Genomic DNA, 27,519 nt, shown 5'->3' with positions numbered 1-27,519 from the left:
CCCCCTGTAGAGTCTGTGCTCAGCACCTGCGAGGGAGCTCCACCAAAAGGTCAAGCGGGCACTGCCAAACAGTGCTCACACAAGGGGTCAAAGGGCCAACGGGGACACGCAAAAAAAAGAGGGAAACAAAGAACTAGATGTGGGTGGGGGGAGAGTTCTCCAGCTATGCGATGTCTGTAAGCACTCAAGGAAAAATCTGCAGGGGGCCGGCTGGGAGTGGGAGCCAGTAAAGTGGGGTGAGTGGAGTTTCCAGTCCGTGTAACTGTCCAGCAATGGCTATTGTTTCACATTGTTAGCATAGGGAACCTTTAGTCAAACAGGTGGAGGGCCTGGGACCTAGGAGGCTAAAAGCATAGCTGTTCCGTGTGTGACATATAGCCAGAGGCGAGTGAATTCGCATTCAGTAAATGCCAACTTGTGCAACAACTGTTTCATAGCCATTTTGTGCCATAGCAGAGTAAACCAGGTCTCTGCTGAGGGGGCAGATGTGATTTTCCAGGCCAGGGCTATGAGTTGCTTCGCTGCCCCAGTCATGTGGTGGATAAGATACCAGTCCGCGTATGTCGCTGCCTCTGATGTGACCGGTTGGAACCGCAGGATAATTATGCAGTAATCTGCTGGTATGCGCAACTCCTGTGTATTCTTGATATGTCCCAGGATTTCTTTCCAGAATAGAGTGCGAAATGGACACGACCACCAGATGTTCTGGAAGTCCCCAACCTGCATGTCACACCTCCAACAAGTGGCAGGGAACATGGTGTTTAAGCATTCAGGAGTATAGTTCCATTAATTTATATGCCGAATCTTGTTGAGAGATGCTCTTGTGGGTCTTCGGAGTTTTGCACCAAAGTATCTCCCATTGTTTATGGGAATATGCCCAAGGTATTATCTAGCTCCCATTTAGTTTGGTATGGGTGTTGTGGGAGTAGGCAGGAGTTTTGTAGTACGCTATAAGTCTTGGAAATAAGTCCCTTGAATCCCTAGAACACGCGCACTAGGGTTTCAAACCGGGTAAGAGAGCGGATGGCACCTGCTACATTGGGGGGAGGGGAAAGATAATAAGGCCTATTGGCAAACTAGAAGTATTGATAGTGACAAACAACAAAATCAAGTTTACATTTCTCAAAGGGCTTGATAATCGACCCTTGGAATAGGTCATATAGGGTACTATATTTACCCTTTTTCCAGTCTAGGAAATACCCAGGAGGAAGGGCTGGTGTAAAGTCCAGATTACGGGCGATTAGGGTGTTTCGGAAGGGAAGGGATGAGGCTTCCCTCGATTGCCAGTCTATCCCCATCTCAACGACTTTGCAGGTCCGGGTTGCCAGATATGAGCGGAGGAAGGGCGAAGGAGCGGGTGATCTGTCTATTCACTCTGATAGCAGTTGTGGGTGCGACATATGGGGTCATGATTTTGCTTATTTTGGGGCCCAGACCAATCTTATGAAAAATGATTCGCAAGAAGGCACAACTGGCTCTGTCAAATGCTTTCTTCGCATCAAGTGAGAAAAGTCAGGTTGGGATGTTATGAGCCCGAACCTTCTCCACCAGGTGGGTGAGATGCCTGATGTTATCAGAGCCCTGTGGTTGTTTAATAAAACGGACCTTGGCAGGGTCAATCATCCCTGGCAGGAGTGTCTCCAGGCAATCAGCCAACAATTTGATATAGATTTTGGAATCTGTATTAAGTCAAGCGATTGGCCGATTAAGGCGCAAATAGTTGGCTTAGGGATGAGCGTTTTCTCGCGGGCTGATATTGTCAGTGTGACGCCTGTAGTACGCATAAAATATTTAAAGAGTTAACCATGTACTACTTAAGTTAGGGGACAAATACATGTTCGATACAGGCCTGGTCGGATACCAAGATGTTGGAGATCTGTGCTGATGGAAAGGTCCCTTAAGCGGGAGTGTGTGCGGAATATATAGTCCATGTGTGAGTAAGACTGATGTGCTTGTGAATAAAAAGAATAATCCCATGTATCCGGATGTAGATAGTGCCATGCATCAACCAAGCCAGTGTCCCTGAACTCCTCTCGAAGCTGTCCAGACATGGCCCCAGTGACCTGAAAGTGTGCGGTAGTTCTGTCTAAGACAGGATCCCAAACTAAATTAAAGTCCCCACCCACTATTCCAGTAGATCCCAGCTGGCTGTTAAGTATCCCACGTAGAAACTGATCTTGTCCTTGATTCGTGGCATAGAAGTTGAGTAGAGTCACAGTTGATCTTCCCTTTTAATCGTTTGGGTTAGGAACCGCCTGCTTGAGTCCTGAGACGTTTTCAGTGGCTTGGAATAGAAACCTTTTTTAAAATGGCGACTCTGCAGGTCTGGAATCAGTGTTTGCTCAGTGTTGGCAGGGATAGCGAGGGTAGGCCATGCAGTGTCTGTCTTCCCTAAGCCGGTAGATTTCTTGCAAGAAAATATCAGGATCCTGCTGAAGAATATAGCTCCAGACTTTCCTCCTCTTACTGGGGGAATAAAGCTCTTTGGCATTTCGGGATAGAAGTTTGTTGTTCAAGGACCCCATGATCTATTTGGTGTGGGTGGTGTCACTAGAAGACTGGGCAGGGCCCTATATGCCCGTTCTAATATAAGACTGGGAATCTGCCCCCCTTCCCCAAATCCCACACGACTTGCATCTAGTAGCAAGGTGGAGAAAAAGGGGACTAAACTTGGGTGAAACGAGCAGGCCAACAGGGACAAACACAGTGGACTTCTCAAACACAATACTGGTAAGAAGACTCGTCCTTTCCTATAGAGTAGTCCCCCTCATTGGAGCAAGGCCCAGTAAACGTGGGGGAAGTGGTGACTGGATAACAATGCAACAACCAAACCATGTGCGAAAATATGACTGAGGCTAGTAGGGGCAATATTTCTGAGACCGCAGCAAATGTTCAGGAGTGTCCAACTTCATGTCTGTGGACCCTGAAAAAATAAACGGCATCAGGTTAACCGGATATAACCCGTGTGTGCAGTGATAATTTGACTAGGAGGAGTTCGGCAAGGAGCATCAGTGGAGACCTGTGAGCACTCTTGCTTCATATTTTGCAGATGCAAATTAATATCTTTGGCCGCATGAATGGCTTTTGCTTTTGAAATGTGATCCGGTCTGCGGCCCTGGACCGTCTGCCAGGCAAGGTGCCACCCGTCTGGCCTTTCAGGTGGGGGATGGGTGATATGTGGTGGGAGTCGGAGTGGGGGGTCAGGGCGGTGGGTGCTAGGTTCCCAACTTGGGGATTCAATAAGCAGAGGCCAGCAAGCGTTTAGCTACAGTCAGCGATTCTACAATCCATTGCCTGCTCACCATTGAAAGTGGAGTCCGAATGGGTTGGCTCATGGATATTTAAATCCCCAGGTCACACAGTTTCTCGGGCTTGAAATCCCTTCTCCTTTTGAGCATCATCTGTTAGATGTCTTGAAGATCTGTACAGTGTGGCTGTCGAAGACTGTCAGACTCTCCTCTCACAGCCTTCAGGATGGCATCCTTGTCCTGGAATAAATGGACCCTAGTGAGAATGTCAGGGGCTCCATCTGAACATCCGGGGCTGCAACACGTCTCCCCCTGTCCAGGATGAGTAGCGGGTTCTCCGGCCCCCTTTAATGGCTTGCAGCAGGTCTCTGGTAAAGGTCTGGATGGCCTCCCCCTGAACACCTCAGGGACCCTTCGAATGTGAATGTTACAGCGACTGCAGTTCTCGAAGTCCTCCTTGACCGGAATTAGATTTGTTGCTCTTCTGGCATGACTCTATCGCCAGAGCAATTCCTGATCCGCACGAGATTTCATTGTGTGTTCCGGAATGTCCACTCACACATATTGAAGTGGTGTCAGTGCGAAGTTTTCAAACGGCCGGATGCACCAGCGAGGGGCGAGGAGTACCCAAGCCACAGAGTGCGTAGAGGAATGGTAGTCCGTGATCAAGAGGCTTCAGCCGCATGAATGCGAGTGAATCGCTATCAAAATGGATGCCTTCTGGCAGAGTCTAGCAACAGTTGCACGCAACTACCCCCAGGTGCCCTGCCCGGGCGCAGAGCAGGGCCCCTACAGGTCCATGATCACAGCTTACTCTATGGGAGTTGCTACCCTGTCATCGCCAGTGGCTCCTGGCACATTCAAGATAGTGGACAGCCCCTTCAGCACTCCGCTGAGGGCAGGGGTGCTTGCTGCTGCAGTAGGAAGGGGGGCTATCCGCTTGCTGGACAGTCTTGGGGCCTCATTTAAATCTTGGCGGATGGGTTACTCTGTCACAGCAGTGATAAATATCCCCTCTGCCTAAATATAAATCCTATAGGTTATAATGGGATTTATATTTCTGCCAATGGGATATCTGTCGCCCTTGTGACAGAGCTATAATGTTTCACTCTCTGGCCTCCCAGCATCCCTTTCTGGAGCGGAGGGCTAGGCTGGAATTCTTGCACATGGCAGCCCACCCAGGGCAAGGCAGGACAGGACCCCTGTGCTCTTCGGCTGCAGTCAGGTGCTTTTAGTGCAGAGTGTGGTGGCCCACAGATCCCAGGTGAATCAGTGTCCCAGCAGGGCCCGCGTCACCCCTCTTGTAGGCACTTCTCAGGAGAGTGCTTGAGGCTCAAAAGGGTGGCTAAGACCTCCAGAGTGCTGCGCAGGCCTCCCAGCCTTATGGAGATGTCCGTTTTTTAAAGAGGGGTGCCTGCCTTGCTGGGGTGGGGTTTCCACTGTCTAGGCAGAGGTCAGTGCCACCCAAAGTGCAGCCAGCTGCACCGCAAGGGCCGTGCCTGAGCAACAGCTGCAACACGTTTCTTGCAGCCACAGTCCATCGGGCCCGGACTTGGGGGGGCCAGAAGCTCTCTATCTCTCCTGTGGTGGCGGGGGGGTCACCTCGCAGATTGGAGCCCCCACCATGCTCACCTCCAACTGGGGAGGAGGGGTGATTGTTATTGGCCACTGTGGCCCCCACACAGTGCCACCGGTGCTGCAAGCAGTGTATCACGGTCCATCTTCGCAAGATGACGGCTGGTCTCTGGCTTGCGGGCCTGGGGCGAAATTCCTGCCAAGTCTCTCCCAGGCAGCTCTTTTAGCCTGGAGCACCTCGATCACCAAAGCCAACCTCCTCCCTTGTTGGAGCCACTCATTTCCACACAGATGGGGCCGCTGTGTCTCGCTTTAAAGTGCTGTAGGGCCCACTGAAATCTGACGAATGGCGTCCTACTCCATCTCCAGTCTGTCAGATGTGTTTTTTTTATAAGAAAAAATAATTTACATTAAATATATATAAATTAAATATTTAATAAAAAAAATGTACTTGATAGCAAAAATGTACTGAAAAGTATAGGAGTAAATTTGCATGTGTTTTACCCGTGAAAGTTTACCTTTGTGAATAGGCCCCTATGTGTGCTTTGTAGGTGTTGTTGCTCTGTATTTCTTGCTGCGCCCTTTGTGGGTCACGGAAAATGTATCTAGTACTGATATCAGCACACTTTTTCACCTGATGTACTCCGGGGTTCGCATGTGTGGAGGTAGAATTGCAGCTGGGACTGCATGGCGCCACTTGGAGCTGGAGAAACATTGCTTGGAAAAGCTCTTCCGGATTAGTCTGCAGCCCGGAAGGAGAATTTCATAAGGTAAGTAACTTGTTTCTATTGCAAGTTGCCACTACATTAGAAGTTTTCTGTCTTACGGTGGTTTTTCATCAGTTTGTGCCAGCCTATCTATGCATCTAGAAAAAAAAATTCCCGACTGAGTTACTGATTGAAGAGGCATTGAAGACCATTATTCATGATCTGAATCACTTTGGCTTACACAAACGTCCGTTTAGTGCAGGTTTTATAGGCATCTGTTTGGACAGGTTTTATACTTTGGGGAGAGTAGGTCCTCATGGAGATGATCTCTTCCTCCTCCTTATCCAGTAAAACATTTGTCTGCACATTCTAGAGAGCACTTGGGCTCATGCAGTTGCAACTCTCCAACCAATGTAATCATTAAATGCTCTTCTTTCATTTTAAAGGGCCCTCATGCAAAATCAATTCTCTCTAACCTTTTCAAGTTTGAAATTTCCATTTTAATTAGCTCATTGGAGTTTAGAGCCATTGGTTGATATGTTAAATATTCTGCAGTATTATTTATTTTTATCGCTGTTTTCTGCCTGGTCCTGAAATTTTTTCCCACTGATTTATTTGGGCAAAGAAGGTTATACTTTGGGTGGGAATGCTGACACTATTTTATGCTAAAACATAAACTGTTGTATCGATTATTAGCGGACAACAGCTCATGATCCTGCCCTTGAACCACATCTTGATTATCCATATGTGCAGGATTGAGGAATTTGGGAATAGACTGCTTATTTTATCTTGCTACATCCAAGTGGGAGCCGAACACAAAACCTTCCGAGGACCCAAAGTGCTTGTGGATCTTCCCTGTACAAAATTAGCACGATGTATTGTGGGTGGGGGTCAAGAATCACTAAGCTGACTCCCTGGTCAACAGCTGATAGTGAGTAAATGATGGAGGGAAAGTAAAGCATCAGAGTGATGCAGATGCTCAGTCCTATTCTAGTAGTCTAGCTTTGTCCATATACAGTGTTTTGATGCTTACAGATTTTAGTACAAAAAAGTATGAATAATGTAATTTGCAACAGATTAGTATACTTGCAATACATGTAGAAAAGTCGATCTTTCTTACATGGTTGCCCCCACTTTTTGCCTGGTGTCGGTGTGTTTTTACTTTAGTGCACTCTGATCCTGCAATCCAGGACCCCATTGTCTGTGCTCTCTCCCCTAAATTGACTGGTAAGTGGTGCTACACCCTGCAATTGGCATACTGGTGTAACCGTGTAAGTGCCCAGTATATGGTACTAAGGTACCAGTGGCATTGGTACACCAGGGGTCTCCCATGGGCTGCAGCATGTATTAATCCACCCATGGAAGCCCATACAAACTGTGTCTGCAGGTCTTCCATTGCAGCCTGCATAAAAGGGTACATGCACCTTTCACTTCAGATACAAGGTTTACTTATATCCTGATCACTGCGCTTATAACCTGTAGGTCACTACTAAGGTAGGCCCATCCGCCCACGAGCAAGGTGCATTGTTCAAAGTGTGAGGGTGTCCCTACATGAGCAGAGACTCCCCTACAAAACCATTCTCTGGGATTTGTAAGTGCGGGTAAGCCATTTTAAGGTATGTAGTGGACTCTGGCAAACTCTGTCCAGCTACATAATGGTTTCACCGAACCTGGTCGTGCTTGGTATAAAATAAATTTGAATCATGCAACTACAACGATATCAGTGTTATTTGCATGATATCATATACTTGAATCTAGGACCCTATGTTCGTCTGAAGAAGGATTCTGCTGCAAGACTTGTCTTCAGTAGCCTCCCAAAAGACTTTTCTGCTCCTGGATACTAGACTCTGCTGTTGGCTGTGTTGAACTAAAGACAAGACTGCTCCTGGTACAAAAGGCTCCTACTGCAACTTAGTCTCTGTGCTCTGCAACCACCCTGCAACATCTGTGGCTGTGCATCCCCCAGAATCACAAGGACGCATGGGGCATCAAGGACAGCTGGAAAGAATCTCCCTTGGAGTGAAGGAGTCACTTCCCTGTAGCCGCAGGAACCTCAACATCAACGACCGGTCTGTGGATCCTGCTGTCCTACAGACTCTTCAAGGCTTGACAACACAAGTGGTGGTTTGTTAGTTCTCCCGAGGCCAGGCCTGTCTTATGTACAATTTGGAAGGCTGCAATCCCTTGTTGAGCTACTTGAACCAAACCCCTGTGATGCGCGTTTATCTGCCATTGCCAAGGCTTGTTGACTCTCCAGTCCAATGATCTTAGAACTGCAAGAAGCCCCGGCCTCAAGCATAACCCTGCTGCAAAGTGATATCCTCCTTGAATCTTGTCCGACGTGGGCCTCCATCTTCACTGTGTTGCTGAGGCCTCCCTCATACTCCCTGTGCCTGCCGCCAGAGGGTCCCTCCTGGGTAACCTTACCTACTTGCTGACAGTTGGCCCTGACTTAACAGTGGAGGGTGAGTCTCTCAGACCTTGCTGGTCTACAACTAAGCATTTCTTCCTACCACATGTTTTCTGCAGTTGCCAAGGATTGTTGGTGGTCCTGCTGGCCACTAACTCTTGCAATTCGTCAACCATCGTGGGGCAGCTCGTTGGATGGCTCCTGTGTTCCTGCATAGTCACCTGGTCTCCACAGCAGCATATCCAAATTTCCATTGTACCGTAAAGAACCCTCGAAGGTTAGGCATTGTGCTCCTGGACAACTCCAGGTGGTTTGACTCGGTCTCCTCTCTTCTCAGGTGCTTCTCATCCGGAATCCACACCTGGGTTCAACTGGAATGTTCCACGGGTCACAGTTGCAGCTGGACTTCCGAAGATCCCCCATTGATTGCAACGGGCGGTTCCGACATCACTTCACACGTATGCATCCGGTCTCCCTGGTGTGGGTTTTTTGCTTTTTTGGGTATCCACAGATGGGGGTGCTCTCCATCCTCCCTGGATCTAATCGGTTTTCTCAGGAATTCACTGGGAAGGATCCTGAATCCTGAAAATCCTAATTCTGACTTTCCAATGCTTTTCTCTGGACACCTCTGCACCCGGACACCTGAGGACCCCTAGTTTCTTACCCTTGATGGTTCTATTCTTCACCTGGCCTAAAGATCCTTGGATGGTAGTCTTGGATAGGTACCCCTTTCGCATTTCACATACTTAGTATATGGTTTGTCTGCCGCCGCCCCCCCAAATAGGGGCCCATGTGCTTTTATGTGTTTACTTGTTTTACTGATATTTTTATTGTGTATGCGTGTCTCTGGAGTTGAGATATACCAAAGTGGTATTAATGTTTCTGTAATAAATACAAATGTATTTTTTAACACTAGTGTTGTTCATTCTTGTGTAATCTTCACTGACTGACTTGTGTGGTAAATGCACCTGCTTTACACTTGCCTGGAAATATCTTTGCTGTTCTCTACAGCTGCCCCTCGAGAGCTTTGGTTATCAGGGACTTCTTACACTATCACTAAGGGTTGCCTAGCCTGTAGTACAGGGTGTATCTCTAATGGGTGTACACCATATACTGAGCCAGCTTTCTACAATACATTTCTTTGCCTGCCATTTGTGGTATCCATTTGTTATATCCTGTCTAAAGACTAATGTCAGAGTTACTGTCTCAGAATGAGAGAGAGGTCCTTACTTTGCACTTTCTCAAGGCCGTTCTGAAAGATTTGAAGAATAAACGTTTTATAGTAACTCTCAGTACATGCCAATGTTTGTAGATTCGTTATTATGACCTAAAGTGAATACATGCCCAATTGCTATGCAATGGCTGTCATAATGACATCTATTTGTGACTGCTGTATACCACTGAGTTTCAAACACAGTACATCTTGTATGTAAAGATTGACCTCGTTCTGCTTGGACCCTTTCTTTTCCTAACAACCGGCATAATTTCAAAACTGCACTTGAAATGCCAGTGCCTAATCAAAAGAATGTGATGGCAACTTCTAGCCTCAAATTCCGTACCTTAGAATTATTCCCAGGCAGCCAGACGCCTGCACGACGGTAGGTGCCGTCAATCAGCTCTGATTTTATAGGCGCCACATTAGCGCGCTGACGTCAGTTCTTTTCTTTCCACGCCAGTTAGCGCAGATCCAGAGAGAGCAGCCCCATCAGTCACTTTTGACTGTGCTTTTTCAAAGTGTTGAAGCTTCTCCTGATGTGGCAAGGCTGTCCACAAGGACGGCAAGCTTCAAGCCCTGTGGCACCTGTCATTGACAGATGTCTGTGACTGACCCGCATCTTGTTTGCCTCTGGTGTCTGAAGCATGGTCACGACTTGAAGACCTGCTCTGATTGCCACTTCATGCACCCTCAAGGCCTGTGGGAGCGGTCCTCCTTGCTGCCCGGCGTGCCATGGTCTTGATCATGGGGTTGTCTTCAAAATTGCCCCATTTCGCAATCTAAAGAGGATACGAGAGTGCGTCACCATTCAAGGCCAAGCTCTGCGGTTGGGGCTACACCTACTCTGCGTCTCTCTAAGTTTCTGGGAGACGGAGCGAGCCCCATTCAACTTCAGAAGTTTTATGAGGCCATGAGCCTCACATTTGAGCGGCCCATTCCCGCTGTGACGCCTTGGGGCACAGCAGGTTTCGGAGGGGGCCTACTGGTTTCACATCGGCGAATCCGCCCCCGGCACCATTCAGGCCCCTTGGATCCACAGATGGAAACAGGCATCATGGGACCAGTTTTGGCGCATCACCCCTCATCAGCCAGGCTAGCTTGACTCCAGTGTCATGGAAAGAACGGCACCCACGTCTGAACATACCCGTCCGACACATGGTGATAAATTGTTAGCCGGGACTACAAGCGGACCCACACGCGGGACATACAGAAACAAGACACAGAAGGGCCTCCAGAGAGGGAATTTCCTCGGTAAACGCATACCAAACAAGTAACCTGGGATTGAAATTTTTAACCCCTCTGTGCATGGCGACTAATTCTTGAAAACGTTGTTATACGAAGCGGAAATTGGAACCGTATATATGACTACCGCGTGTTTATGAGGCAGCTGTGCTATCTATTTCTTCCAGATATCTAGCTGGATGTGTTTTCGATACTTCATGTAAACTATATAAGCGGTTTCTTTGAAACTTTAAAGTATTCTGAACATAAACAAAGGACTATTCGCTGGACGAAAAACCTCAACGTATAGATAAGGAGGCGGAATACCCCTTTTTTGATACACTGTTATATCCATCGTCTGTTTGAGAATTTGTTTGGGAAACATTATTTATACACTGTCCTGATGAAGGCGGATTTGATTGATTGCACCGCCGAAACGCGTCGACGCCCTAGGAGCTAATCAGGGATTATAAATCGAGGAGAAATTCAAAATTTATGCTTGTGTTTGGGTTTAATCCTTTTCCCTGTGAACTCCTTTTTAATTGGAATGTTGTTTTTATTGTTTATTGTACCGTCCTATATATGTTTCCCAATTTTTAGTTTTTAATTGATGTAATGTTTGCTTAATAAATTGTTTTATACTTTATTTCTTTGCCAGAGTGTTTTCACATACATTGTAATTTTCACGTGTCTACATTGCTTCCATGTGATATGTGAGATGTCAGCAGTTTAATGTATGTTTTGTGAGTATTTATGTACTTTTGCAAATTCGCCCAAAGGGAATCTCTTTTTGACTTGCGTCATTCGTGGAACCCTATCCCTTTGGTTTCAGGGTCCCTCTCTCTTTTGTTAGAGATAAATGCAAAAAGAACAGTTGATGGCCAGAATGCTGGACAATGTCAAACATTCACCCCAGTACAGATATTTGGTCCTAATCCACCGTTTGTTTGCTCCCCATGCCTTTCCAGTTAAGATCCAGCCATATGAAAATCAGTCTTTACGTTGTTCGCATGGGAACAGTCCAGCCTGAACTGCCAGGCCAGGTCCTCCCTGGACTGGAAACTAGCATTCTGGAATCAGTTCCACCTACCATTCCAGTCTTGCCTCATCCAGAAGGAGTTGCTACTGGGCCAGGAGCAGCTGACGCCCCATGCTCGCCACGAGCCCTCTCATCCAATGCCTGTATCTGGGACTCAAGCTCTACTGACTAGTGAATCTTGCGACAATGCTTGCCCGCACTAAAACTAATGTTCACCCCGCGTAAGGTGGGCTTAAGGGCCTCCTGGGAGGACATTTCCAGAGGGGGCCGAGGGCGCATTAAGGGACATACATTCAGTTAACGAGCGATATAATAGTAAACCAATGCGACTGGTTTTGTAGGTGCCATGGTTGCATCCTCCAACAGAGCAGGGTTCACTGTGTGCCAATAAGTAGTGATAGTGTCACAGGTGAATGATCTGACAATCCCCTTGGCAAGATCTTTACTGCTGAAACTTCGTGTAGGTAATGACTGTAGACATGAAAATAACCCAATATGGAAGAGGACCCTTACACTGTTAAAATAAAGTGTAGCCAATCAGTACTTTCAATTTGGACTCTCCGATTCCCACCAATCCGCCAGTGGCATGCCAGCGATCAACCTCTGGAGTCATAACATTGTTTCAATCCCCTCCCACCTTGAACAGATCCCTAGGAAACTTGCCCCAGAGACCATGAAAACTGTCTATAAAAGTCTGCCCTAGTGGGGGGAGCTTAAATACTGCCCAGGGTGATTGTGTCCCCATGAAGCAAGAGTATTTTATCTACCCGTATCCGTCCAGACTTTGGTGGGCCTAAAGGTAATTATTTGGTGGACCAAAACGCCCATGCCCCTGGAACCTCCGGCGAACCCTGAGTGGAACACCTGAGTATATCCAAGGTGCTCCAAGCACAGAACTTTTTTTTTGCCTAGCAAATGAGTCTCCTGTAACAAGAACCCACTTGCCTATCTAATAACTCACTGGCCATCTACAATGAAAAAGGCAGATGTGTGTGATCTGAACCCTTGGACCTGGAGTGTGTATGCGCCTGTGCCAAACTATCCCACAACAAAGAACTCTCTAAAACACTAGGCCACCAACCCCCTCTCTTCCCCCACCGGAATACCTTAAGAAACCTAGAAGTATCAGTTGCAGGAGATACGCCATCAGAGGCCCCGGGTTAGGTCTCGCCACTGGATCCCTATATACTTAACTCCCAATAACATTGCTCACAGAACCCCCAGGTAAAGACCTTCCAAGGGGCAGTCAATTATTTGCATGGCCTACATAACAACTAACCAACATTGTCCATCACTAGAGTGGTGTCGCGGTCTAAATAATCAAGGCGCTTGGTAATGATAGGCCTCAGTCGCGCATCTGGGGGAAGTTTTCTGATGAGCACTCTATGTGCCCTCTCTACAACAAAACCCGTCAAGAGGGATCCGTCGGGCATAAAGGACCTTAGTCATTGCTCCAGAAATGCTACCATTGAGGAGCTGTCACATGCCGCTGGGAATCCTACCAGGTGGTGGTTGTTGCAGTGGGCATCCTCCAATCGGGCCGCCAGCTCCTTGGTCACCAGCTAGGTTGTTAATTGTCTGTTGGAGGGAACTCACTGCATCCTCAACCGTCAAAGCCCTAGTCTTTGCCTCAGTAATGCGATCCACAACCTTCCTAAAATCCTGATGCAGCAGGGTAACCTCTGAACCCACCGCACCAATCTTTGCATCCAGCATATCACGAGATTGTGTAATGGCAGGTACTAATGTGGCGCAGGACTAGAACCCATAGTAACCCCTCAATCCCCAGCCCCAGCATTAGTGTACTGATCCTTGGTGCCCTGCTTTGTCATGGGGATGGACAGCTTATCCTTTGTCATTGTAGCATGTTGTGGGTGATTTCCATCCAGCTGGCCCTCTAAGTTTTCCACACAAGTCAGTGGCTCCCCAGAAGGGATAGCTGTGCTTGAGTGCAACCCCAGAGAGCGGTGGCCGTTGATTCGGCTGATCCAGGGTCACAAGCCGCACCAAGACCTATCCCGGCCCCCTCCCTGACCTGCAGATCGACCTCCACTTGAGCCTCCCTAACGGAGTCCCACGCACCAAGCTCCAGAGCCAAGCACCAACCTCCAAGGAGAGTGTAGGTAGGTAGGGAAGATCACGACAGAGACAGAGGCCCTGGACTTTTCTGGCCTCCCTTCTGGCCCAGGAGGCCTCTTCACTGTCTCTAATCCCATCTAGCCCTTGGGACGGCCACAGGCTGGCTCGGCAGCCGCCACATCATTTGTTCGTTTGATAATGCTCAAGGGCCTTGGGCAGGACAGCCTTGGTCCAGATACTTACTGTGCCCACGACGCCAACACTGTATGCAGCTGCCACAAGATCTGACCTCCTCTGCTCTGCGATCCCCCTCAGGTCTGGCTGCCGTAAACTTCGGGCCCTGGCTGCCAGTCCAACATAGATCAGCTCCTCAGCCACTCCAAGAGAGGCCACAACTTGCAGCTGGCACCTAGAGAGCCCGTACTCTTCAGGCCTCCTCTCCAGTTCGGGATGCCACCTTGCGGTCAATAGTTCCACCAGGCCCCCAGGACGATTATACGCGGGCCGGGCAGCCCCCACCTCCTTCAACAGTCAAATATGCCCCAGGGAATTGGGCGGGGCAGACGGGGCTCAGGTACTCACTCTGCCACCACAGCACACACGGTGCATGGCTACCACAGGATAGTCTCCTCTGCTTCATGGGTCCTCTGGTCCGGCCGCAGCTGCTCTCCAGCCCGGACTCACAGTTGGACCTCGATCTGCTCCTCCGCTGCACCAGGGTGGCACAACGCTATTGCACGGGACACTTCGGGTGGCCTCCACAACCCCAGGCCTTTGTCATGGACCTCGGCCCTATGTAAGCCAGATGTCAGGGACCGCACTTCTAGGCCACTGGGCCAACTCCCATATAGTGACCAGGCTTTCTCGCCTCCAAAGGGTCTCCCACCACCACAACTGGGCTTCAAATGGTCTGCAACCATCTCCACAGCACTCGATACAGCAGTATCTTCAAATGACTGTGTTGCCGGCAGGATGATGCCTGATTTTGAAACTGACGGCTGAACCCCAGCTAACATGCGTGAGCCATGTTGGCACACGAGGCCACAGGATGATATAGCTTTCATCAGTAAATATGGTATTGAAATACCATTGGGTAAATGCAGTTTGTCAGATGTTCCATACATTTTTACACTCAATTTAAAGCTTTGGGCTTAAAGTGTAATGTGACATGCATTGTGGTCTTTGCGCTCGTTTTACTTGATTATTCAGGCTGATTCCCCAATTTTTATTTTTACTTTTTTTTGTACAATAGTATCTGATTGAGACTTCTAGCCAAAGATTCCTTACTGAGAAGGTCAGGTAAGTGCAGAGCGAACAGCAAGGGCCCACCCAGTTGAACAAATTCTGTCAGGCCATGCACCTCATGTTTGGACAGGCCGGCCCCTCTGGGAATGCCTTAAGGCTCGGGAGGGCTGCCACTGAAACTTCACCGACAGGTTCGCCCTCTGCTCCAGCCGAGCCCAATGGATCCTGTGTTGGATCCGGAGTGGAACCTCCTGCAAGACAAGAGTCCCCTTCAGCAACCGCTCGTGTGCAGGCTCACCACAGCGGCCCGATCCAAATCGTTATTCCCGACTCTGCCATGGAGCCAGACCGGCATAGTTTGATGCAAGTTCAGACACCGCTTTTGGCCAATGCCCTCCTTTTTGGAGCCAGCGCCCCCTTCATTTGACAATAACATGTGATATCCCAACTGGTATAATTCAGAAACAATTAGGCAAGATATGAATACATCATTATGTTATGTTATTTATTTTTTTGTATAGCGCACGGATGCCGCAGCCAAGAGGCGTCCCGGCGCTTGGAGAACTGGATAACACAACACATATGAGAAGGCGAAGGCAAGAAGACAGACTAAACTGTGGAGAAGAGGAAGGTCTTCAAAGCCTTCCTAAAAAGAAACAAGTCTGGGATTGAACGGAGTGGGGCTGGCAGAGAGTTCCAGAGGGCAGCCGCCAGCACTGAGAACGAGCGTCCACCCATTCTAGCTCGTTTAAAACGCGGCACCATGGCGAGGTTCAATCCAGCAGAGCGAAGAGCTCTAGCAGGGACATAGTGCAGGATAGTCTGTGAAAGAATAGGAGGGGAAGCTAGTTTACGAATTTTAAAAGTTAAGCAGAGGGCTTTGAACTTAACTATCTGGTAAGAACCAGAGCCTGGACCATAATCTGTCTTGTCTCAGCATCAAAAAACTTAAAAATTGGTCTCAGACATTGCAGAGTACCTAGACATACGCCAGCCACGCGTTTTGTATGGGAGGTAAAAGAAAGCTTATCATCAAACCACACCCCGAGGTTTCTGACTTCACTCACGGGGGTGGGAGCAGGGCCAAGATCAGTAGGCCACCATTGATCTCCCCATAGCCCACTTTCCTTACCAAAAATAATGACCTCGGTCTTAGAGGCATTAAGTTGAAGTCGGTTGTTCGCCATCCAGCCAGAAACAGCTTTTAACGCTGACTGGAAGGTGGGGGCGTCCATGTTGGAGTCACCATTAAGTGCCACCGCCAGCTGCGTGTCATCGGCGTACGACACTAAGGAAAGACCAAAACTATGGGCTACCTCCGCCAAAGGCTGAACATATAAATTAAATAAAGTGGGGCTAAGAGCCGAACCTTGGGGAACGCCCTGAAGAATGGGGCGTGAAGCAGAGACAAAAGAAGGTGTAGACACTTTGAAACCTCGATCCTCAAGAAAAGAGCGGAACCACTCAAGTGCCATCTCTCCAACTCCAGCCTCCATCAGACGATGTAAGAGAATCTGATGGGACACCGTATCAAAGGCGGCACTAAGATCCAAAAGGATCAGTGCCGCCGTCTGACCCTGATCCAATATCTTCCTGATGTGTTCCACCACAGCCAAAAGAGCAGTTTCGGTGCTATGACCTGCACGGAATCCGTTCTGGGAATTATCCAGTAGATTCGTTTCTTGCAGGTGAGCAGATAGAATACGGTTAGCATGTGCTTCCGCTAGTTTGGCTGGCCAAGGAAGAAGGGAAATGGGCCGATAGTGTTCTGGCTTAGTCGGTTCGAGGGCAGGTTTTTTAAGGATCGGAATGACCATCGCCTGTTTCCAGGCCTTGGGAACACTGCCCGTACTGAAGGACAGATTGATAAGATCGTGTTGGGCAGGATAACAGCATTCAGCAAATTCCCAGAATTGAGCGGGTCGCATGGGATCGTCCGGAGAGCCGGATTTGACTTTTGTTGTCAAAGCTAAAAACTCATCCCGGGTCGGACTAGGGATAGTTAGCAGTGGTTTGAGAGCCAAAGATGTAGACATTTTCTCCCTGATGGGAAGCTGAGAGAATGATCTATAAATGGCCTCCACCTTTTCAACAAAAAACGAGGCTAAATCCTCGCAGTGTGCCATGGAGGGTTCAATAGTAGCAATGTCCGTCCTCTTGCTTGTAAGGTCCTTACACACCCTGAAGATGACCGTAGAGGGGTTTGTACTATTCTTAATCTCCTGAGCGTAAAAAGCAGCCCTAGCTGCACATATGGCCCGATGATACACTCTAGTGCAGGCCCTGTAGGCCGCCTTGAGGTCAGTATCATAAGTTTTACGCCATGCGCGTTCTGCTTTTTTACAGGAGGCTTTAAGTGTTTTGAGGGATTCATCGTACCAAGGGCTAGAAGGACTGGATCTAGTCTTACTCCACTTGGCCGGAACGAGCATATCTAATGACTGATTGAGCCATTTGCAGAAACCCTCATAGCCACGGGAGACTTCAGTAGGAGGTGAAGGATGGTATTTCATCAATAGCTGGTGGAAATGCTCTAAATTCAAATTTCTCCAGGGGCGTCTGAAACTGGCTGGGGTGTTGTTTCTCGGGGGAGGTAAGGTAGTGACGATACGGATCTCGATCAAATGGTGATCAGTCCAGGCCATAGGTCTGGGAGGCAGCACAGAAATATTAGTCGCAAGATTCGTCAAGACGGGATCTAATATGTGGCCACCCGTATGGGTCGGTAGTTGTACCATTTGGGTCATTTGAAGCGCTTCAAGATCAGCTAACAAGCTATGGACCGAGTTGGAGAGTGGAGCGTCCATATGAAGGTTAAGGTCGCCTAAGATTGTAAAATTAGCAGTTTTTAAAACTAGGGAGGAGATCACCTCCGGGAGGCTTTGGCGAAAAGCGCCATCAGGACCAGGGGGCCTGTAAATTAGGAGTCCCGTAAAAGTGAAGTGGGGATTCACTGAGATGTTGAAAAGGGCACTCTCACATCCTGCTAGGGTGATAGGTTTCCAAATGCAGGGGTAACATGATTTTACCGCAACTGCTATACCTCCACCTCTAGCATTGCGGGGAAGGGAATGCATGGTGTATCCCACGGGCAGGGCTAGATTCATGACCGCCATAGACTGATCATGCAGCCAAGTTTCCGTGAAGAAAAAGATATCCGGATCATCGTCAGTTATCAAGGAGAAAACAAGAAAGGTAATAAGGAGACCCTTACTTTACTATATGTGCTCATGGCATCATATTTAATGTAGCCATAAATAAAAAGAGAGGGCAATACACAGTTATTACAGCACTGCGAGATGCAAATTAAGACAAATAATAACAACCCAAATTGTACTTGGTGCTCAGTGTAGGCGAGTGAAAACACAGGGTAGCGACGGAAGTGACAATCGGCGAAGACGGCACGTAGTGACTGGTGGTAGATATATGCAGTGAATAAAAGACAAAATGTGATTCCAAAATTGCTTTAAAGGTTCGTTTAGAAATGATTTGTTTGTGTAGTTCGTGAAACACTTTGTCTGTAGCGCCTATGTTCTTGCTGAACGGTCGACGGCGTTTCGATCCACTTTAAATCGGGATCATCTTCAGGACTGGGTTTGGTGCAGTGCCTGGGTGTCGTGGGACTGGCAGAGTATGTGTGAGAAGCGGCGGAGACGGGAATCGGATAACCAGGAATGGTGAAACTTCAAGGAATGAAGAGCGTCCAACGCTAGTCCGGATTCATTCCCTTGAAGCGCCCTGTAACCTCTAGATTCATTTCCCGAGACACTGATCACCATCTGATCGGCACAGAGTCCATCCGACCGGATCTATGCACCGGCCCAGACCGACTCTGGACACTCTTCATTCCTTGAAGTTTCGCCATTCCTGGTTATCCGATTCCCGTCTCCGTCGCTACTCACACATCGGCTGCCAGTCCCACGACATTGAGGCACTGCACCAAACCCAGTCCTTAAGATGATCCCGATTTAAAGTGGATCGAAACGCCGTCGACCGTTCAGCGCGAGCATAGGCGAATGAAACTGTTTTACGAACTACACAAACAAATCATTTCTAACCGAACCTTTAAAGAAATTTTGGAATCGCATTTAGTCTTTTATTCACTGTATATATCTACAACCAGTCACTACGCGTAGTCTTCGCTGATCGTCACTTGCGTCGCTACCGTCTGTTTTCAATCACCTACAATGAGCACCATGTAAAATTTGGGTTGTTAATATTTGTTTTAATTTGAATCTCGCAGTCCTGTAATAACTGTGTATTGCCCTCTTTCTTTTTATTGATGTCTACATTAAATATGATTCCATGAGCACATATAGTAAACTAAGAGAGTCTCCTTATCTCCTTTCTTTATAATGATGTATTCATATCTTGCCTAATTGTCTCTGAATTATACCAGTTGGGATATCATATGTTATTCTCATACTCTTACCCCAATCCCACAAGGTTGAAGGGTTTACTCCTGTAATCTGTACAAAACCCTTTATTTGACAGGCCTATAAAGGGAGATGTATGGTAGTACCCTTTCGGATGCCCGCATCCCCTAAATAATACTGAGCGCAACTGATATGAGGAAAAGGCAGGCACCAGAGGGTTAGACAACTCCTGGGATACTGGCTTGGTCTCTTCTCCCTTCCGTGGCTACAGAGGAGGGTGCCTCATTTGCTATGGTGGTGCATGTAGGGCTGCTTAGGTCCTAGACCTTCAGTTGCCCTCTGTAGCAGTAGAGACCAACCTCTTGACAGAGGTGCTTCAGCCGGGAGTCACCCAATCTGAACCCTTATTCCCCTTTAATGAAGCCCTTACCGCTATCCACTCTGGGACTGGTCCAAGCCCTGCTTAGTGGCTCCTGTGCATTAGAAAATGTCCACTGCCGTCACCGTGCTTCCTTACCCAGCACCCTACCCCAGAGAGCTTGGTGGTCCAAGCCTCCACCTCATAGGCTAGGGTTATCCCATGTGCGTTCCCTACCACTCCACCCAATAGGGAATTCAAGGGGCTAGATACTTTGAGAAGAGGATGTTCTTTTCTTCCAGACTTGCGCTCCAGTCTGTGAACACTGCATGCCTTTTGGGTTGATATTCCCATACGATCCGGGAATCTGTTGTTCAAGTGCTGCCTGTTGACTAGGAGGAGGCTTGAACCATACTCTCTCAAACTATTGCTGATAGGAGAGACACGCAAAGCTCACCATACAATGTGGAGTGGACATGACAGACTCGCTGAGTAGAGCGATTTCATCTTCTGTTGCCTTTCATTGCAGCACCTGGCTGAGAAACACTGACTTTTCAGGGGATGTCCAAGCCTCGCATATATACCTGCTCTTTTTTTGGGAGATAAGGCGTACCAAGAGCTGGAGAACTTTAAGGATAGCAAAGTTGCGGGCTAGTCCTTGGGCTTCTTCATGATCCCTTGTCAACTAAAGTCTAGGGGCTTCCAACTGCATCCATACCTTCCCAGCCACCATGGCCAACAGACTTCACAGCCTTTTCTTGGCCAAGACCGTGTGTCCCATAAACCATGAGGGACAGGTAGCCAGAGGTTTGGCCAGTCCAACCCCTGACAGCCGAAGCATCCAGACCCCTTTAGTTTGCCATCATAGGCATCCTGTAAGGGGCAGGCTATGCCACGACCTGCACCACTGAAGGTCAGTAACATCAGGCCATTGGATTTTATAGATTGCCCAAAGGGGCTACTCCATCCCCTTTGTGACCACCGGCAACCCATGGCGCCCACTTACAACCGGCTGATGGAGGACCACCTCTCCTTGCTCCATCAGAAGTGCTGGCTCTCTTGGCCAAGAAAGCCATCAAGAGGGTGCCGGCATCAGAAGTAGGTTGTGTGCTATTTCTGCTCCTTTCTAGTGCCCAAAAGGATGGAAGCCTTTGTCCTATCCTAGACCTGCGCCTTCTCAATCTCTTACTGAAAAAGGAGACATTCAGAATGCTCACGCTTTCTCAAGTCCTGTCTGCCCTGGGAGGTTGGATGATAGCGTTGGACTTGCTGGACTCATTTCTCCGTAGCTCCATCCTGCCTGCCCAGACGTTAGTCTTACCAGCACCCCTCAGGTGTTCACCAAGGTGATGGCTGTGGTTGCAGCTCATCTGTGGAGCTCAGGGGTTCCAGTCTTCCCCTACCTCGACGATGGGCAGTTGAAGGCTGGCTCTCCACAGACAGTCCTCTCCCACCTCTAGACTAGAGCAAGCATCCTGCACTTTCTGAGGTTCACTATCAACGTGCTGAAGTCACACCTGACTCCCTCTCAGATTCTCCCTTTCATCTGTACTGTTTTGGACACAGTGCAGTTTCGGGCCTATCCTCCCCGATGGCGAGTCCAGGATATTCCCGCTATGATAGCGATATTTCAGCCTCTATCCTATATTTCGAGGAGAATGACTGAGACTGTGGAGTCTCATGGCCTCCTTCATCCTCCTAGTAGCACATGCCCATTGGCATATGTGGGCGCTGCAGTGGGATCTGAAGTTCCTGTGGGCACAGCGCCTGGGGAATCTCCCCAACGTGGTCCAGGTCTTGGAAGGAACTGCAAAAGATCTACTGTGATTCGGTCAGTGGCAGACCCCTCTCCCTTCCCCAACCGGAGCCGACTGTAGTGACAGATGTGGCACTTCTGGGATGGGCTGGCTCTGGGTGAGGTGGAGATCAGAGGACTATGGTCTCCCGCAGAGTGTGGGTTTCACATCCGCGTGTTGGAGCTTCTGGCGATCCACTTGCTATTGAAAGCCTTCGATCAAGGGACGGCTGGTGCTGGTGGTCACGAATAATATGCAACAAACAGCGGAGAGTTGTGGGACATTTGTCAAGATGTCAGTCTCTTGACATGGCGGGTACATCAGGGCAATTTGCTAGTAGTTTAACACCTCTGAACGCCAGAGCGGACAAACTCCGCTGATGATGCCTAGCAGATCATGAAAGGAGGCTCTATCCAAAATTGAGCAAGGTCTATTTCTAGAGTGGAAAGAGCTACTAGATCTGTTCGCCATCACTGAGAACGTACAATGTCCACAATTTTGCGTGCTGGAAGTTCCAAGGCAGCTAGCGCTTGGACGCTTTCCATCACGAGTGGAACTATGGCTTCCTTGTACGCCTTTCGCCAAAACCACTCCTGCCCATAGTTCTTAATAAGATCAGGAACGACCGGGCCGAAGTCAATTTTGTGGCTCTGGATTGGGCATGGAGACTCTAGTGTCCCCATCTGTTGAACATGAGCATCATTGCCCTGATCAGGCTGCCTCTTTGAGAGGCTCTTCTGTTGCAGCAACATGGGAGGGACCTCTGCACCCTTCACCTTCATGCCTGGAGATTGAGCTGCAACTATTGACAGCATTCCTCCTTCCTCCCAAAGTCTATGATGTTGTTTTGTCAGCCAGGCGCCCCTCCACTAAGAAGGTAAACACCTGCTGCTGGGATACATTTGTTGAATGATGTTCATCAGTCCTCTTTCTGCACTTGTTTCTCAGGTTCTACGGTTTGGTCTATTCTCGGTCAAGTAGGACTCTGCTCTGGGCACATTTAAAGGCTACTAATCAGCCATTTCAGCACTTATGCGATTGCCCGACCAACCTTTGAGGAGCCTAGCCACAACAGGAGACATGAACAAGCATTTGCAACATAGGTTTCCTCCCAGGCTATTTATCATGCCCCAGTGGTACTTAAACCATGTCCTGACTTTTCTAATGTGCGTGCCGTTCAGCCACTGTACAATTGTCCTCTTGGGTTATTGTCCATCACAACTGCTTTTCTAGTGCCCATTACATCGCCAGGAGGGTCATTGAATTGCAGGCACTCTCAGGCCACCCTCTACACCACCTTCTATCCGCTCCGGACAAGCTGATACTCTGGGCATGGGCCTCCTTCCTTCTGAAGGTTGTTGCTCCTTTACATGTAGGCGAGAATATCACCCTGCCTACCTTCATTACTCCGCCTCACCTTTCATAAGAGTGGAAAAGAATACACTGTCTAGACCCAAAAAGAGCATTGTTGTTCTACTTCGATAGCACAAACGAGTTCTGGTTGAGCAATCAACTCTTCGTAGGGTATGTAGAGGCCAAGAAAAGGAAGAGGGTGAAGAAACGGACCATTTCAAGATGGGGGTAGTACCCTGCATAAAGATCTGCCACGCATTGGCCAAGAAGCAACGCCCTGAGGACTTGCATGCTTTCCACCAGAGCCAAGGCTGCGATCACTGCCTTAGACCACAGAGTCCTTATCTAGAACATGTCTGGCAGCAATGTAGCCATTTCTGCACACGTTTACCAAGCACTACTGCCTGGACAATCAGGTCGGCCATGACGGGCATTTTGCCTTTTTGGTCCGGCAGGACTTTAAGGATTAAATCAGTTTTCCAGACCCTCCTCGGGAGAGGCATTGCTTGGGTATTAATTCTAAGGTAAAGCAGCTAGTAGTGTATCAGATGAACAAGTTACTAATCTTTGGTTCTTGTTTATCTGGTAGAGATTCTATCTAGCTGCAGATTCCTTTCCGACCCTTCCATCCTTTCCACTCTGCATCCTGATTGCACTGTAAGGGTTACCCTTCTAAGGGCTTTAGAATTTCGCACCAGTGTCACTGTTCATCGTGGCTGTGTGCTCCTATCCTGGAAAGTTGCAAAAGTAGCGGACGTCGGCACGCCAGGGTGGCGCCTCTATATGCACTGTGCACATAATTTCCGGCGCTGCCGATGCGAAGCCGAACTACGCACCTACTTGCTTGCAGAGGTACTGTTAGAACATGTCCAAATCCAGTCTGATGCCTGGACAATATTCTAAGCTAAGGGAATTTCAGCTAGATAGTCTCTAACTTTTAAGGCATTACCAAAAGTAATCAACTTGCACCCTCTGTGTCTGAAAGGTCTCTCTTATGCCTCTTAAGTTTGTATGCACGTAAAGTTATTCTCTTTTATCGGTCCAACAAATTAGTTGATTATTTAAAACCTAAACGGACTAAATGTAATCTTAATCTCTTTCCAGCTTAATTTGACTATGAAGGAATTGCATGAAAGATGGATATCTTATGTGAAATATAGCATGTCTCTTCTGTTCCATCTCCACAAATGATACCCAGTCTACGTTTTTTTCTTCATTTTCACTTTGATTACATGTACTTTTAGGTCTCATCTTTTTTGCAAAGACTATTTGCGATTCTATTGTCACTCATTTGTTTGCTTATTTTATGGCTTGCCTTTCACTTATTATAATTGTTCCACCGCTGGAGTTGAGATTCATTAGCATCCTTTGGGGTGGCTGACATGTATCCTTCCACTGCTTATATATAGGCAACTCATTTTTTGCTAGTTAATTAAGCACTATTAGAATGTGTTCGTTTGCACTCGTGTGCTGCTTCCACCCTCTCAAACGGTTTCCTCCTCTTACCCTTGCTTCCCTTTCACCAACGGTCCCTTGCTCCCCTAAACCTCACAGTATTTAAAAAAGGTTTTTTAATTATTTTAGAGGGCTCGGCAGTTTTCTTTTGATGCTGGACAACTCCACATTACATGAAGCACTTTTGTGTGCTTCTTTTGATACCTTCCTCCCCACTTACTCCTCCATTGCTTCTCCACTTCCATTTTCTGCTAGGCTGCCAATTCCAAAAAGTACTTTTCTGCAAGTCTTTTTCTTTTTAAATTTACTGATCCAAGTGGCATCTGCCATCATGGTTCTTAAAAGTAAAAAGGGAATATAATTGCTCTCTATCATTCTATACGTGCACATGTGTGGTGACGCATGCATGTTCCTTTGACAGTCGCATCATCATCACCTTTCTTTCTTTTCTCTTGTTTTCGTTTCATTTGTCAATACTGCACAGCATCTGCAAAAGGCACTGTCCTTGCCACTGCTTGTTTAACTTGGAGCTTTTTTAGGTGGAATGAACGCTTAGATTCTGCACACCAGATACTAATCAATAGTGGATTGTTTGGGTGCCAGTCCCTCTGGAAATATACTATGCCAATGTTATGTTTTTAAAGCTTTGTAAAATAGATTGCCAGTGCCAGAATTTGGCTTTGTAGATATGGGACAAATAAGAAACAAGAAAATCAATAATTGTGTTAATTACAGAATAAATGCTTTGTCTTTTACCTCTGAGCATTTATATGTGGGACATTGCCAGTCTGCTTGTGTAGTTGAAAACCTGCCTTCAGCTCATTGTGCAAATGTTTCATTTAAATATATTTAATTTTTTTTCAGGTTGTCACCATGGGTCTTTTTCGGACCATAGCCTTGTTTTATTTAGGAAGTTTTGACAGCATCGTTCGACGCTGTATGATACAGAAAGAAAAGCCTGAACACACACACAAAGCTGAATAAGAGCCTTCAAACCTTGAGAGAACATGGCCTTTAGAACAGCTTGCTGCTAAACGGGGTGCAACTTCTTCCACTACAGAAACTGTCAGCATGCTTGGATGTCCATCAGGCTCTTTTACCTCCTCTGACAGGCACCCTACAGAGGGAACGAACGAGACCCCTTAGGAGATTGCAACACTATGCAAAATGGAGGATGGTGGAGTCATTTCATATGTGGTTTGAAGAGAGGAGGTGTTTGAGGGAAAATTTGTATGATAAACACAAATTTTGAGAAAGTCCATAATAAATTCCATTGTGAAAGTGGGGAGAAGTCGTTCGGAGACTGTTGTTGGTAATTTGTCAGATTTTAACCAAGGAGTGTAACTCTAAACTTGACCTGCCTTTACTCACTGCATTCCCATCCCCAAACGAACCATACGGAAACCAATCACCAAACATATGGCTCTTGTATTTTATTACGTGACTCTTACCAATAATTTAGTTACTTGGCAACAACATTAGATTTTTTTTATATTCCTCATCCATGCGAGTTTAGTCCAGAATAAAAAAAATCTGTATCTTCAATTTAAGTGAAAATAAGGCGTTCATCTTCATTTGCCCGACCCAGCGGCCTTCATTGCAGACACACATCTGTCAACCCCATTAATTTTTGACCAGCGTCTTTAGTCTTGAAAACTGGGCATGTTGGGGGTTATTGAATATTGATGTGGTTTACAGGCAAATGAGCAGAATTGCTTTGACCTTAAGAATACCAGTTTTTCTTTTTTAGTTTCACAGGTTGTGAATAAGAGTAACCCCTCAGAAACCAAGGGGACAGAATTTTTCAAAATCAAAGTCAAATCTTTTCCCCTGAGTTAAAGAAAATATAATTAATCACAAGCTCTATGTGGTTGTGTTCGCAATGTTACAGAATAAACAGACCTGCTGGTGGCGACCAAGAGAGCGAACAGAATGCAAAAGTTAAATGGTGAATGGGTAAGGTTTGTGATTAAGTATATTTTCTTTAACGAGGGGGTGGGGGATCATTCACTTTGGGGTAGACAAGTTTCACCCTTGATGTTAATCCTGAAGAATATTTAGTCATTTGGGTGTTGTCTGCAGGCAGATGTAACACGCACATTTATCCACCAAGACTGTTAATCTTGTGTGCTAGGCAACCGAGGTTTTTGCTAAAGCTCTCTGTTGCTTAACGTTGTTTGTGTCACACTTCTGTTATGTGGTTAACTGAGATGGTACTAACCATAAATCCTGTTGATAAAGTTGCATTCATGGTCTACAAACCAAAAAGGACTTGCACTGTGCTCAGCCAAATGTAGTATTTCTAAGAGATGAATAATTTGTGTTTGATATACGTTTTTTTTGTTTTTTTTTTAAACAACCATACAATTTTTAGGCCACAGAATGCTAGCAGGACAGGGAGAACATTCTTGTACCAGTTAATGGTTTAAATAAATAGTCATTAAAAACTAGTTGATAAAGACCCAGTACCCAGATTTCTAAGTGTCAAGCATAAAAGGTGGTACAACATGTTATTCAAAGAAAGTGCTGTATCAGTGAAAAAAATAGTTGGATTAAAAAAAGGGAAGCCACCTAATGTTGCGACTGACCTATGAAGATACAACTAAGAAACATTACTTTTTGTATTGATATTTGAAGTACTGATATTTTTCAGCATTCATGGTGTATATTGAATTAGTGTAATCTAAAGTATGAGGAGAAGTAAATTCAAAAGTGAAAAGTATTTCGCTTTCATTTTGTTACAGAAGCAGGTTTGTGTTGGGTGGGAGTCTGCAAACATGTCTTTAAACAGAACATTCTGTGGCATCTTACACAGAACCAGCGGCGGCCATCACAGGTAAGCTCAGTGGGCGGGGTGGGAGTGGTGGGAAGTTGACAGACGACAGAATAGGTAATAAATAAATAACACCTATTGTGTTGTTTGTCTGCTTCACCCCACTGATAGGCCCCGCCCACCCTACTGTGCTTACTGTGCCGGCCGCTGCTGCACAAAACTTATGTGGCTTGAGAAATGGCCTTGCTCTCTTTGCTCTACAACGAAAATAAATGTTTCTAAATTTCCAAGGGAAACCTCTGAATTGTCACGTTTTTATTCCTGTGTCGAATTTGGCTTATGGGTAATTTGACTGTGGCTTTGCGAAATGCTCCAGTCTTTATTGTACTAACACCTCAAGGAGTTTTGGATGTAAAACCTTTGTCCTGTGTCTTGGGATTAGGTACTCAGACTAAAGAATATAGATGGCAGGCGGTACGAACCTCAGAAAAATTCTTTTACCAAGAGATCCAGTTTCACCATATATTGGAGTCTTAAAGTGCACTTTGTGTGGTAGGCATCTGTCAAAATGTTGGTAGAAAGGAAGAAATGTGTTCCTAGGGCTAATTTAAACAGGGCACTGCATTCTGCCTTCTTGGAGCCTTTTAAGGCATGGTTGGGATTTGCAG

General features: G+C 47.1%; 1 protein-coding gene across 3 annotated transcripts in view; it reads left to right on the top strand.

Moving 5' to 3' along the window:
• The window catches only part of KDSR (3-ketodihydrosphingosine reductase), a 580,180-nt gene extending 553,033 nt beyond the window's left edge, over window positions 1-27,147 (top strand). For 2 of the 3 annotated variants that reach the window (XM_086965222.1, XM_086965220.1), the window contains one exon: window positions 24,943-27,147. In XM_086965222.1, coding sequence (XP_086821348.1) covers window positions 24,943-25,062 — 120 coding nt within the window. In that variant the 3' untranslated portion in view covers window positions 25,063-27,147. The remainder of the gene's footprint in view (window positions 1-24,942) is intronic. The other variant, XR_015309888.1, reaches the window with a different exon arrangement.
• Window positions 27,148-27,519: the final 372 nt, after the last annotated feature.

Source organism: Lissotriton vulgaris, chromosome 4_1 (assembly GCF_964263255.1).
Source record: "Lissotriton vulgaris chromosome 4_1, aLisVul1.2, whole genome shotgun sequence".
NCBI classification, from domain to species: domain Eukaryota; kingdom Metazoa; phylum Chordata; class Amphibia; order Caudata; family Salamandridae; genus Lissotriton; species Lissotriton vulgaris.
Note: the sequence above shows the minus strand (reverse complement) of the source record. Positions and strands in the feature narration are given on the sequence as shown.